General features: G+C 45.4%; 1 protein-coding gene, 1 non-coding gene and 1 pseudogene across 2 annotated transcripts; all 3 read right to left on the bottom strand.

Annotated features, from left to right (window-relative positions):
* Positions 1–5,153: 5,153 nt before the first annotated feature.
* LOC133373023 (5S ribosomal RNA) lies at positions 5,154–5,272 on the bottom strand (annotated as a pseudogene).
* A 3,314-nt stretch (positions 5,273–8,586) lies between these two features.
* On the bottom strand, positions 8,587–9,252 carry LOC133372764 (E3 ubiquitin-protein ligase ZNRF4-like). The gene has a single exon (XM_061601828.1). It carries the CDS (start codon positions 9,250–9,252, stop codon positions 8,587–8,589), a length of 666 nt encoding a protein of 221 aa, XP_061457812.1.
* Positions 9,253–12,688: 3,436 nt separating this feature from the next.
* LOC133373030 (5S ribosomal RNA) lies at positions 12,689–12,807 on the bottom strand. Its single transcript, XR_009759608.1, has one exon. It is a non-coding gene; the product is annotated as a 5S ribosomal RNA (ribosomal RNA).
* Between the last annotated feature and the right edge of the window lie 852 nt (positions 12,808–13,659).

Raw genomic sequence — 13,659 nt, 5'->3', positions numbered from 1 at the left:
CCTCCAAACACTGTTCTACCACCTTGGGTCCCCAGATGTTGTCGGACTACAACTCCCATCAACCCCAGCCAGCTTAGCCAATGGCTAAAAATGATGGGACTTGTAGTCCAACAACATCTGGGACCCAAGGCTGAAGAACAGTGCCCTAGAATAAACCTCATCATCTGACAGTAGAGCCCCCTTGTAAAACTCACATCTTATATTTTATTCTTGCTGTGCTAGGTTTGCCACATCTTAACCCTTGGGGTCGAGCCGTTCTTCACCCTCTCTCGCCCCCCCCCACGGCCGCATCTCCCCGCTGCCATGTTATTAAAAAGTACATGCAAGATAATCTTGTTTCTCCTAAAGCACACAGCCACTTACATGATTTGATAATAGCTTCTAAACATACCGAATCACCTCCGACCAGAGAAACCATAAAACCTCCATTATCTCCGCCTTTTTAATTTGTCTCTTTCAAACGCCCCTTAATCTCTTTTCATGATTACATGGGATTGAGACAGGCAGGTACATCCTTGCAACTCAACTTAACCTCAGAATTCCTTATCGTGAAGACTGATGTTCTGCTCTGATTCCCATAAGCACAGAGGCTGACGTTTCCCACCCATGCTTAAACCAGGGGTTCCTAGACATTCCCCCCCATGGACCACTTAAAAACTGAGGGTCTTTGTGGACCACTTCATGATATTTATTGTATTTGTACCCCACACTTCAGCCACAAAGGTACCACGAGTGGCTTACAAAAAGGAATGTGGTCGGGGGTGGGTTGTAGGCCTCTTACTTTTTTGGGAACAGGGTTCCAGCCAGCCCCCTATGCATGAGTCAATCAACATGAAAAGGGAGTGTGTTAGCCACTGAGAAGACTGCAGGCTTACGATTTAAAAAGACATGACACACAAGGGGAAAGGGGCAGGGGAGGGTCAAGGAAAAAAGCAGACTCAGGCACCAGTGCTTAAATGGCCATTCTTATAATGACCTGCTCTCAGGGGTAGGATGTGCCGGATGGGGGTGGTCTTCCAGCTGAGCTGATGGGAGGAGCCCTGCTTTTATGCCGGCTGCAGCCATTGCAATGGGCCCTGCTAGACGCTGTATGATTTTGAAATTCTACTTTTACGGCGTCTTCTATTCCTTATATTCAAACGGTAGAGCATTCAAATGCAATGCAGGAAATACAAGAAGCGATAAAAATTGCCACTAAGATTCAATAGGGATACTTCATGCAATGGGTGTGCCATCTCCCGTCTTCAGCTACAAATGCACAAGGGTACCCCCTGAATGAGGCCCACAGATCCCTGGTGCTCCATAGACCACAGTTTGGGAACCCCTGTTCTATACACACAGACACACACACTGTCCTTCCCTCCCTCCCTCCCTCAGTCACTTATTCAATGACTTTCCTGTCCAAGTCACCTTCCCCTTTTCTTGATCTCCAAACGGGATTCAGCAAGCAAGCAAAGCCGCTGTTCTGTTTGCCTTCACTTTCTAAGAAGCTTCAATCCATCTTACTACATTACCGAAACTCATGTTGATTGTTCTACAGTCCCAGGAAATAACAACGTGCACTTTTGCAGATTACCCCAGGGAAGCCATGCTTGCAGCTTAGCTGTGCTGCACATTTTTGAGAGGCCAGATCTGTAGTTGGTTGGGGAGAGGAGGGGGGCGGTAATGTAATTCGTCACAACAAGCTCCTGGGGGGAGGGAAGGTAGGTGACTTTTTTGAGGGGGCAGAGGGGCATTTAGAGATGAGGGCTCAACGTCTTCCAAGGGAAGCAGAAGGAAGCGAGAAGGTGACCTTGGCTAGAAAATGAAAATGAAAATAAAGAGAGGGCATGGGGAATCAGGGAGACTCAAGAGGATGCTGTAGGCTTATCAGATTGACTTCATTGTGGAACGTAATCTCATAGTCCCAGGCTATGGTCCGAATGCTGGGAGAAACAGAAGGAAGTAGAAAAAGAGGAAGGCCAAACAAGAGATGTATTGATTCCATCAAGGAAGCCACAGACCTGAACTTACAAGATCTGAACAGGGTGGTTCATGACAGATACTCTTGGATGTTGCTGATTCATGGGGTCGCCATAAGTCGTAATCGACTTGGAGACACGTAACAACAACAATGGTCTGAAGGCACATGAGGCCACCACCTTGCTGAAGCTAAGCAGGTCTGGGTTTGGTCAGTGCCTGGTTGGGAGACCGTCTGGGAACCACATGCATGCCACCTTTGGTTCCTTGAATAAAGAAAGGCGGGCTATAAATGTAATAATAAATATAAAAATAAACAAACTTGCTTTGGTCTATGTGGATGTTATCTCCAGCTCTCTTCCCAGTCTTGGGACTAGCCACAATGGCTATGCACTACCACCAGTGTCAGATCAACTGCTTTACACGCAGAAGGTCCTCGCTTCAATCACCAATGGCATCTCCTGCCTGGGCTGGAAAAGACTCTCGGCCTGAGCTGCTGGACAGCCACTGCCAGGTCAGTGTGGACAATATTGAGCTATGTAAACCAAAGGTCTGTAAGAAAGAAGGCAGCTTCCTGTGTTTTAAACAAATCAGCCCTTTCTTCAGAACCATGAGGACTGGACTCTTTCTTTGGGGAAGGGCTGTAGTTCAGTGCTAGAGCCAGAGGACGCTGGCAGCTCCAACATCAGCATAGCCATGAATCCACTCAGAGTCTTAACTTTTAGGGAGCTGTCCAAGGTGCTGAACCTGTTGGGGGAGACTTGAGTGCCTTGGCCAGCTCCTGGAAAGTCCTGACCAAACCCCAGAGCGGCTTCACTGCCCCACTGGTGTCAGAGCCACCAGTCTCCACCGAGTAGAGCACCTACATTGCATGTATACAGTCTCAGGTTCAATCCCCGGCACCTCCAGGTTGGACTGGGAGTGTCACTGGTCTGAAACCCCGGAAAGCCACGGCTTGTCAGTCTAGGTGAAACCAGCTAGATGGACCAATGGTCTGACATGGTACAGGGCAGCTTCTTATTTAAAGCAGGCCTTTGCTTAGGACCACAAAGACTGGAATTGCACTTGATCTTCAAGGGAAGGAGCATAACTCAGAGGGACAGCACCTGCTTTGCATATAGAAGGTCTCTACCTAGTATCTCTAGGTAGGGCGAGGAGAGACTGCCGGCCTGAATCCCTGGAGAGCCGCTTCCAGTCAGTGTAGGCAATTCTGAGCTAGATGGATGAATGGTCTGACTCCATTTAAGGCAGCTGCCTGTGTCCTCGTAGTCCATGGCTAAGGGCAACCTCTCAAATCCTCACTTTCCAAAACAACATGAGAAGCAAAACATAGCCATCCTTCAACATTCGCACTTATCTGAATTTGGCGATGCAATTCTGCATCCAACCAACGTTTACAAAAAATGCCTATATTTGGGGAACATGTGCATAAAAATGAACGCAGTGAAAAATAACTTACAGAAATGCATTGTGTTAGGAGACACGGCTCGCAAAAATGTGGACATTAGGCAAAGTGGCATTCAGACACGTGTTCACTGGGATGCCGAGGAATCATTGCAAGGATTTTTTTTAAAAAAATGACTTCGCAAATGGCTGCAGGAATGTGGAGAAATGAATTTAAGTTTGGAAAAATGGGGAAAGGAGAGGAATGAAAGGGGTAGATCCTTCCACCCCTACCCATGGCCGACAGTGGTGACCTTTCCCCACCTCCATCATGCGCTTGCAGAGCTGAGCAAGGCACATGACTGCCTAGTGGAGGGGTTTCTGTGAGCAGCAGTCCCAAGGCGGCAGAGTGGATGTCAATGCTAAACTGACCATCATTCTGCTTCTCTGCGGTGCTCAGCATCAACATCCAAATGAAGAGCCAAAACAAACAAAGAAAGGAAGAGTAACCAAGCCTGAAGCAGTGTGATAGCTGCGGTGTTTACCCATTGCAACAACCCAATTATTTTAAAAAAATGGAAGTGTTCCCCCCAGTACATACAGAGAGGTGGCTGACGGAATTGTACAAACTGCTCAGGGTAGTATTCTGCCTCCAAATGACCCTGGTGGTGGGATACTCCTGATCAGACTTTTGGCTCTCGCCATCACAAGCTGAGCCCATCTGCCTGCCTGATGCAGCTGTTGTTTGCTTGCTTTCTGTGATTCTCTCTCTCTCTACTTTAAAGACCCAGCACGGGTTTGCTGACCGGGATGGCAAAGGCCCATTTGGCGACAGCTGTCAGTATGGCAGCTCTACAAAGTAGGGAGAGAGACAGAAAGTCAGTTAATTATTTCAACTACTTGATGAACTGTCTGCTGCCTCTCTCACTTGGGGCACATGGATTTTCACTCGCTATGTCCCACGAACCAGAGCAAACAACCTTGGATGCCTCAGCTGCTGTTTGTAAAGGAGGGCTTTCCCCACAGGGAGGAAAGGAAATTATCATGGGAGGAATATTGCTCAGAGGTAGGGCATTTGCTTTGCATGCAGAAGGACTCTGATTCAATCCGCGGCACCTCCAGGTAGGACTAGGAGAGCCTCCCTGCCTGAAACCGTGGAGAGCCGCAGCCGGTCAGTTATGGATGGAAGGATCCGTCCTCTTCAGCTGACTCCGTTTGTCATTTTCCCAATCTCAGTTCTCCACATTTCTGCAGCAATTTGCTATTATTTTTTAAAAAAAATCCTAATGAAAATTCATCAGCATTTTAGCGTGATTTCCCCCCCTACCAAACACATTTTTTGGCTGTGCTTTTTACATATTTTTGCAAGCGGTTTTCCTTAACATAACCCAATTCTGTGTGTTATTTTCACAACTGTGTTCATTCGTATGCACACTGCCCCCTTAGTCGATGCATTTTTGTAAACATTGCTTGAAAAGCAGCATTGCAAATTTTGGGTAAGTGCAGATTTCAAAGGACGGCTGTGTTTTGGTTCTCGAACTGTTGGGGAAAGTGTACATTCAACAGATTTGGTTTTAAATACAAACTGAATTAAATTTCTGCCCTCTCTCTACAGACAGTATAGGCAATACTGAACTGGATGGACCAAAGTTTGACTCAGTATAAGGCTCCTATTTAAATTTGTTGTTATTGTTATATGCCTGCAAGTCGATTACGACTTATGGCGACCCTACGAATCTTTTTTGGATATATATCCATAGGATTTTCATGGTAAGAGGTATTCAGAGGTGGTTTTCCATTGCCTTCCTTTGAGCCTACAGCACCCGGTATTCCCAGGTGGTCTCCCATCCAAGTACTAACCAGGCCGGAGCCTGCTTAGCTTCCAAGATCAGATGAGATCGGGCATGTTCAGGGTAGGATGGCTGTACGTCCCTATTTAAACAAGTTCCCTTCATTCAGAACCATGAGGACTGGCACCTTACTTTATTTTTAAGGAAAAGACTGGAGCTCATTGTTGGAGCATTCGCTTTGCGTGCAGAACGTCTCAGGTTCATTCCATGGCTTCTGCAAGTAAGGCTGGGAAAGACTCCATGCCTGAAACCTTGGTGAGCCACTGCCAGTCAGTGCAGACAATATGGAGCCGGGATGATCAGAGATCTGACTTGCTATAAGGAAGCTTCCTATGTCCAGCCAGACACTTCTGAGAAGGCCACAAAGAGGCATGAGGGCAAGAACTCTCCCTCATTGCTTGCGAGTCTCTGCAGTGTTCCTGTGTGGAAGAAGCAATCCTGCCTGTGCTGGACAAATAGTCCAGAATAGTTGAGAATAAACTGAGAATAGTTGGACCTAGGCTGGCAGCTCCAATGTCAGTAGGGCAGTGAATCCACCCCAGGTTTTAGTCTGAACCTTGGTTAGCTTTGTGACAGTTCAGACAATCTGGAGTGGATTCACTGCCCCACTGCCTCCACTGCCTACCGGGATTCCTTTCCCAGAATGGCTTCCGTTGAAATTCTCAAGCCACAATCTGCTCCTGACTGGGACAGTGAGTCATTTCCTGTGTCGCTGAATAGCTCACTAGAAGCAAATGCTCAAGCCTACTTTGTGTCCTTTGATTCCTAACATCTGTTCCTGCCCCCTTCCCAAAAAAGAAACAATTTTGGCCATGGATCCAAGATATTTTCCTGCAGCATGCAAAGAAGATTCTTTATATTCCATCAGGGCTGCTTTTCTGTAATATTGCTTGTTCCTCCCGCCCCTTCAAATGATTTTGTTTTAACCTAGGCTTGTGCCAGAGTCCGATAACTTCCACAGACAGGGATCGATAGTTCTCAGAACTGATAGAAAATTAGGCAGGTTTAATAAACTTCATCCGCAGCTTCCTATCAGGGCCGTATATCAACAGAGAAAACAAATATATCGACTCGCTATCCCTTAGAACAGCACTTATAAGTCATGCTGGGGCAATATTCCTATCATTAAAAATGGTGATGAGAAGCCGAGTTTAAAGTAGGGAGGCCTGGAAGGAAACAAGCACTGAGACATGACCTTGAAGAAGAAAATTTGTAGGCAGTTTGCAAAAGAAACCAGCCAGCCTGTTCCTTGGTAACAGTGGCTTTTAGCCAGAACTTTTGCGGCACTGTCCAAGGTGCTGAACCCATTTCAGGAGTGGGCTTCAGCACTTTGGACAGCTCCTCCAAAGTTTGGACCAAAACCTGGAGCATATTCATTGCCCTACTGACTCTGGAGCCACTGGTTTCCACCGCTTGGTAATCCCCCACGCTCCTCCAGTGAGGAGGTCCTAGCCTACAGGAGCACAGAGTTGCCTATAACCCCTGTGCCAATCTTACCCCAAAGGGCAGCTGGATCTTTCTGAATGTGTGGATCATCCACCTGGAATAAGAAAAGCAGGACTGTGCAGTGAAGGACAGGGGAGAAACACAATTCACTTTGCATTTAAAGGTGAACGTACCTCATGTGCACCTTCCAAAGCGATATGAGAATGGAAAAATGGACATAGTTAGGAGTTTGCACTTTTCTGAATTTTGCAGTGCAGTTCTCCAGCTAAGGTATGTGTACAAAAATGCAAATGGTAGGGTTAATTGTGCACAGAAGTGCACATATTGGTGAAGATAACAGGCCAAAAATATATTAAGGAGAATTGCTTTGCCTATACATTAGGCAACATGATGTACAAAAATGTGTGTATTAGTAGAAATTTGCGTTAAAAGGCTGATGAATTTTTCTAGATTTTTTTTTAAAAAAAACAACCTCTAACTGATGTGGAAATGTTTAGAACTGAATTTAAGATTGGAAATCTAAGAGACTGGAAATCTGAGAGAAATCTAAGCTGACATTCTCACCCATCTTTTTGGACAGATCATCGTTTCAGGCCAGTTTCACATCTGCTCAATCAGAAGTCCATTCCATGTCATTTTCTGGGGTGGGGGGAGGAAAAACCCACATTTAAAAGGTATGCATTTCTTCTCCCCAATATATATTGTGTGTGTATTTCCAGCTAGCAGAAACAATTTTGTATGTTTTTACATGCATTTTCCTCTAACATGCACATTTTATATTCATTTTTTCCCCTGGAAAACATGCATTTTGTACTCATTTTCAAAAGTCAAAATATATTTTGAGCCTGGAAGGACAAATATTCACCAACTACCATGCAACAGCTTGATGTCCTCAACACCCATCTTTTCCAAGAAGCATTTGGCTAAATTTCTATCCGTTTGTACTGATGTTTTTTTAAGGATGTTATGGATTTAAATTTCTGTATGGTTTTATGTGTGCTTTGGATTTTTAAATTGCATTCTGGGTGAGAGTTGGGCAACAAAATATTATTAATTATTATGATCATCATCGTTTTTAATATTACCCTTGCTATATGTGAGCATACCTTCTATAAACACCAACTTTGTCTGGTTACATATTATGAGAGACAGAGGAAAAACCTCTCTCTATCCATGGATAATCCTATACACCTCTATCATGCATAGATATAGGCGGGATATAAATCAAATAATAAATAAATATCATGTCCTGTCTCTTGCTAGCTTCCTTTCGTTATTTTGTTCCTTAACTAAATAGCCCCAAATGTAGCAAACTTTCCTCATAAAGGAGTTGCTCCAGCCCTTTGATCATTTTGATTGCCCCTTTCCCAGCCCTTTCCAACTCTACAATCCTGTTTGAGGTGAGGCAACCAGAACTATAGAAGAACATAAGATAATTCTTATAATTCCTGGCTATCAATGGTCATCTAGGATTTTTAAAATAAACAGATGAACTGGAAAAGGCATAATGCAATGTCAGCAATGAAATCCATGGGGATTTAGAGCAGCCTTTCTCACCCTGAAGTCTTGCAAGTGTCTCGGACTACAACTTCCACCAGCTCCATCCAGCACAGCCATGCTGGCCGGGGGGTGATGGGAGTTGTCAGCCCAAATAGCTTTATTAGCTGGTGCTGATGGGAGTTGTAGTCCAAAATGGCCATGTGTTTCTGCGGTTGCTGGGAATTACAGTCCAAAATGGTCATGTGTTTCTGGGGCTGATAGGCATTGTAGTCCAAGATATCTAGAGAGCACCAGGTTGGCGAAGACTGATGTAGAGAATGGAAACAAGGGAGAAAGAACCCTCTGAAGATCTTGTTTGTGGACAATGTATCAATTTTGCAAGCTTGCAGAATAAAGGACCCTGGAAAACATTTGACAAGCCATGGACCGGCTTCCAAACCCAAAGTCATTACAAACAGCACAGTACGTACAAAGCCACCCCCCAGATGACCAGCGTGAGGCCAAAAAGCAGGTAATGGATGTGGCTGAAGAGATGGCAATGTGTCTGGAAACAGGGGAAAGTCTGCTTCGGAAGGCCTTGCCTAGACGTTTGAGGATTTGACTGGCAGCTGTATCTGACATCCCAGCAGGAGAGCCAATGGCATTCTGGAATGAGGATGAGATAAGCGGTTGGGTCATAATGGAAGATCCTTCTGAGCTGGGTGGAAGCCGATTCACTGATGAACAGAGAAGGGATGTTGACCATCTCTTTCATATTCTCCTTTTCACTCAGCATGGTCACCAGGGCTTGCGAGTCGACATTGTGAACAACAGCAGCGTGATAGCCAGCTCGCTGGGCATGAAGGACCTTGGTGGTGAAGGGGCAGTCATACCTCTGGATGAGAGCGATGAAGGCGGCAAAGGACCCATTGGCAGATGGAGGAGCGTCGATGGGTTGGCAGGCATTGGCTGGCCTGGCTTCCATGAGGTAACCCAGAAGACCTTCACGGTGGAGGGAAGGCCCGAAATGTGAAGGCAAGGCATCAAAATCTTGGCTAATGCCATTGTGGTTGTACACAGCGCGAATTAAGGCTTCACTGGTGGGCATATAGAAGAGGAAGAGGGGGATCACCATAGCCACATGGAAAACAGATGGAATATCAGCATGCATCCTTGCACAGATGGGGATGTCTAATGTTGGAGAGTGGGAGCATCAGCTTGGTAGCTCCTACTAGATTGTCCATGAAACCAGATAGTTGCTGGGCAAGTGGAAGACGCCAGGTCTTAGGAAAGCCCTCAACCTTGATGTTGAGTGGTGTTGGATGATCTCCCTCAAGAGCATCAGGGCTTTCTGGTGGGCAAGCCTCCCCAGAACATTTGCCCTGAGGCCTTTGTGACCTCATGACCTCACTCAGGCACCTGCATCCACCCAAGGAAACATATTCAATGTGAGTCCCCAAAAGGCTTTAGCCCAGGAGCTGGGAACTTGGGACCTAGGGTGATATCAAGAGCCCTCTGCTCTTTCATCCACTATCAGCTTTGGGTGGAAGCCCCTGTCAGTTTGGGTTCTCTTTCTCATTTTTCCACCCCTAAATTCAGTTCTCCACATTTCTTTAGCAATCAGCATAAAAAAACTAACAGGGAGGGAGGTACAAGGAGAACCCAGGAAGGGAGTGCCTTGCTTCAGGGGAGACGGAGGCGGAAGAAAAGAAACGGCAAAGACCAGGAAGGCTTTTCAGGCAAGGGGTAGAGAGAAGACACCAGGGGAGTGTGTGGGAGAAAAATCACACCCCAAGCTCCAAGAGGCCTGCCAGGCACCTCTTTGCGCTGATCTTGAGATGTATATAAAAATTGCTTTTTTAAAAAAATGTGTTTTTAAATTTGTGTATTTGTTTTTAATATTTTTAATTGTTGTAAACTGCCCAGAGAGCTTTGGCTATGGGGCGGTATACAAATGCAATAAATAAATAAATATGTTTTCGGGGCCTACCCTATTCCTGCAAATGCAATGCTTTTGAATTGTTTTTAATACTGTATCCTAAGCTTCTGTAACCCACCCTGGGACCTCCTGGTGAAGGGCAAGCAGTAAAGATCGCTGCCACCACCATCATCTCTGAATTGAAGAGACAGCCTGGGGATCTTTGGGGCCCATGATAAGGGGAAGTCTGACAGTGGGTCTCAGGTCTGAAAAGGCTGAAGATGAGTAGCCCAGGAGGAAAAAAATAACGTTCCCCTCCACTCTCTCACACATCACTTCCTAGCAAGCGTCTCTCCAGCACCTGCTGACATCACGTCCGGCTGAAGGGATCATTTCCATTCTCCACGCTGGAAGCCATTCTTGGCAAAGTGGCATCGTTCTTCCACGTCCTTTACGCATCTGCTTCCTGGAAGGCCTGTTTACAAATTATGATGCCGTGGGAGTGTATTTTTGGGGAATGAAAGATGTGGCTGTCCCGGACCTGGTCTGCCCCACATCCTGCAGAGCAGCTGTGCACTGACCCCCACGCTGACAGTGGACCTGTAGAGGGGATGCATTTGGAGATTTGAGCTTTTGGATTCCTTCAGACCACCCATTTCGGAGCACTGGGGGAATCTTCACACGCAATCCTAAAAGCACATTTACGCTTCGTCTACGCTGATGCAACTGCCAATATGTCTGTCAATGAGGTTGAACAGGAAGCAAAAGGAGAGCTTTATAATTTTTTAAGTTTCCTTACAGATCTGTAAGCAGGGCTGGGTTTATGTTAGGGATGGGGGGAGAATTCAATTCGGTTCACATTTAAAGCCGAATCTATCAAAAGTGCACTTTCCAAAGTAATATGAGAACTGAAAGTCAAGCATCCTTCAAAATCCACACTTCTCTGAATTCTGTGACGCAAGTCTCCAACCAAGCAATGTTTACAAAAATGCATCTATTAGGGGAAAGCATGCATAAAAATATAAAAATAATTTGTGAAAATAACTTACAACAAAGCACTATATGACGAGAAACTGCTTGCAAAAATGTTTGCCAAACAGCATACAAATAAATGTGTTTATTAGAAGAAATCTGCACTAAAATTCTGAAGAATTGTCATGAGGAACTCCCTCCATCTCAAAACTCCATCAACAACAAGTTCATTAATTTCAATGGGTCTACTTTTCAGGGACTGCCTTAACACTGGGCCTTTTTTCTTTTCTTTTTGATAGGCCACTCTTTTTGGCTAAAGGGCAGGGTATAAATGCCACAAATGAATAATTTAAAATGAAATCCTGGATGCTCTACGCTGAAGTGCAAAGTCTGGGGAATGTTGGCGGTGTAGGTTTATAACAAATGCTATTGGAGGTAACTGATTCATAGGGTTGCCATAAGTCATAATCGACATGAAGGCATATAACACACACAGGTCTCTCCAAGAGTTGTCTGTGCCTGGTTTATACATGAGATACCTAGAAAACACCCACAGATGGATGACTGAATAAAGTTTCCAGTGAAAGCCAAAGGTGGAGCTTTAGCCTATAACTCCTTTTTCCACCCCTTCTAATCTCATAACTAACAAGCTAGGATAAACTATGCAAACTAATGAACAATTCTACATGAAAAACTAACCATGCATAATTTAGTCTGGGTGCAGGAGTCTGCTTCTGTTGCCACCAGATTTTGAAACACCAACAATGCACATTTTAATTTATTTATTTTTTGCAGAACTCCATCTATAGACGATGGATGTTATGGAGAAATACTTCCCCCATCAAATGAATTGAGCTCAGGCGAGAGATTTATAGCCCACAGGACCCAGGTAAGAAATCCATCACTCTAACTAGGTTCAGCAACAACCAGGACTGTTTTCTCAAGTGACAGAAAGGCTAACTCTGTTTCAAGCAATGATTCCCATCAAAACCTTCTAAATTTAACAAAAAGGGTTACTGTAGCACAGAAGGCAAGAAATATCACATTTAAGCAGAGAGTAACTCCCCACCCGGCACCTTCTTAAAACTCAATTAAAAACATGCAGGGACATATGTTTTCATCTGTCTGTCTATCTATCTATCTATCAATCATTTATTATTTGATTTATACCCCGGCCTTCCTCCCAGTAGGAGCCCAGGGAGGCAGATCTGTCTATCTGTCCATCCATCCATTCGTCCATCCTATGTATGCATGTACGTATGCATGTATGCATGTACGTATATATCCATCCATCCATCCACCGTATCTATCTATCCATCTATCCATCCACCGTATCCATCTATCTATCCATCTATCCACCGTATCCATCCATCCACCCACCCATCCATGCATCCATCCCATTCTATTATTCCCCAAATAGTTTCAGCACTTTGGACAGTTCCTTGAAAGTTCAGACTAAAAGCTGGAGTGAATCTGCTGTCCCACTGGCATTGGAGCTGTTCAACCTGCTGAACCTATTTTGGGAACATGTTTCAGCACCTTGGGCAGCTCCTTGATGATGTTGTTATATGCTTTCAAGTCCATTACAACTTATGGCGACCCTATGAATCTTTTTTTGATGTATTCATTGGGTTATCACAGTAAGAGGTATTCAGAGGTGGTTTACCATTGCCTTTTTCTAAGCCTACAGCACCTGGTATTCCCAGGCGGTCTCCCATCCAAGTACAAACCAGGCCTGACCGTGCTTAGCTTCCGAGATCAGACGGGATTGGGTGTATTCAGGGTAGTATGGCTGTAGAGCTCCTTGATAGCTGAAACTAAAACCCACAGCAGATTTGCTACCCTGCTGACATTGGAGCCACCTATGGAACGCCTCCCACTTCCAGACATTTCCCTCGTCAGCTTTCTTCTGCTTCCTCCTCTAGGTTCTTCGTCCTCCATCACACTCTCTACACACAGCTGTGCCAGAATCCAGAGGACAGGCTGGTTTCCTGCCAATGCAGCCCACATCCCTCTTCCCCCCCTCCCCGCTGCTCTGCCAATTCTCTGGGGATTAGGGGGCCAATGGGGCGAGGGACTGAGCTGAGACTAAGCCAAGTCCTCCATATGCATGGAAGGGATAAGGAGCTGACACCAGTGGCTTGTGAGGGGAAATTGGCTGATGCCTGCGCCAGGCCTGCCCCGCATCAAGTGGCAACTTTTTGCATTTATGCAGAAGATGAAGAAGTAGAGGAAGGCAGAATAAGCCGGGCGGCTGCCTTTCCTAACAGTGTTTCATCATTTCCTAATGACATCGGCAGCTCATGGTCAATGAAACTCTGCTCAGAGTAGACCCATGGAAATTAATGGCAGTACATTAGTCAGGTGCATTAATTTCAGTAGGCTTACTCTGAGGAAAGGGACAGGGGAGAGATTTGATGCAGTTCAAGATTCACTAGAAAAGACAATGATGCTGGGGAGAACAGAAGGGAGTAGAAAAAGAGGAAGGCCAAATAAGAGATGGACTGATTCCATAAAGGAAACCACAGAGCTGAACTTACAAGATCTGAGCAGGGTGGTTCACGACAGATGCTGTTGGAGGTCGCCATTTCATAGGGTCGCCATAAGTCGAAATCAACTGGAAGGCACATAGCAACAGCAAAACAAATCTGC

Source organism: Rhineura floridana, chromosome 18 (genome assembly GCF_030035675.1).
Source record: "Rhineura floridana isolate rRhiFlo1 chromosome 18, rRhiFlo1.hap2, whole genome shotgun sequence".
NCBI lineage: Eukaryota > Metazoa > Chordata > Lepidosauria > Squamata > Rhineuridae > Rhineura > Rhineura floridana.
This window is presented reverse-complemented; position numbering and strand designations above follow the sequence as displayed.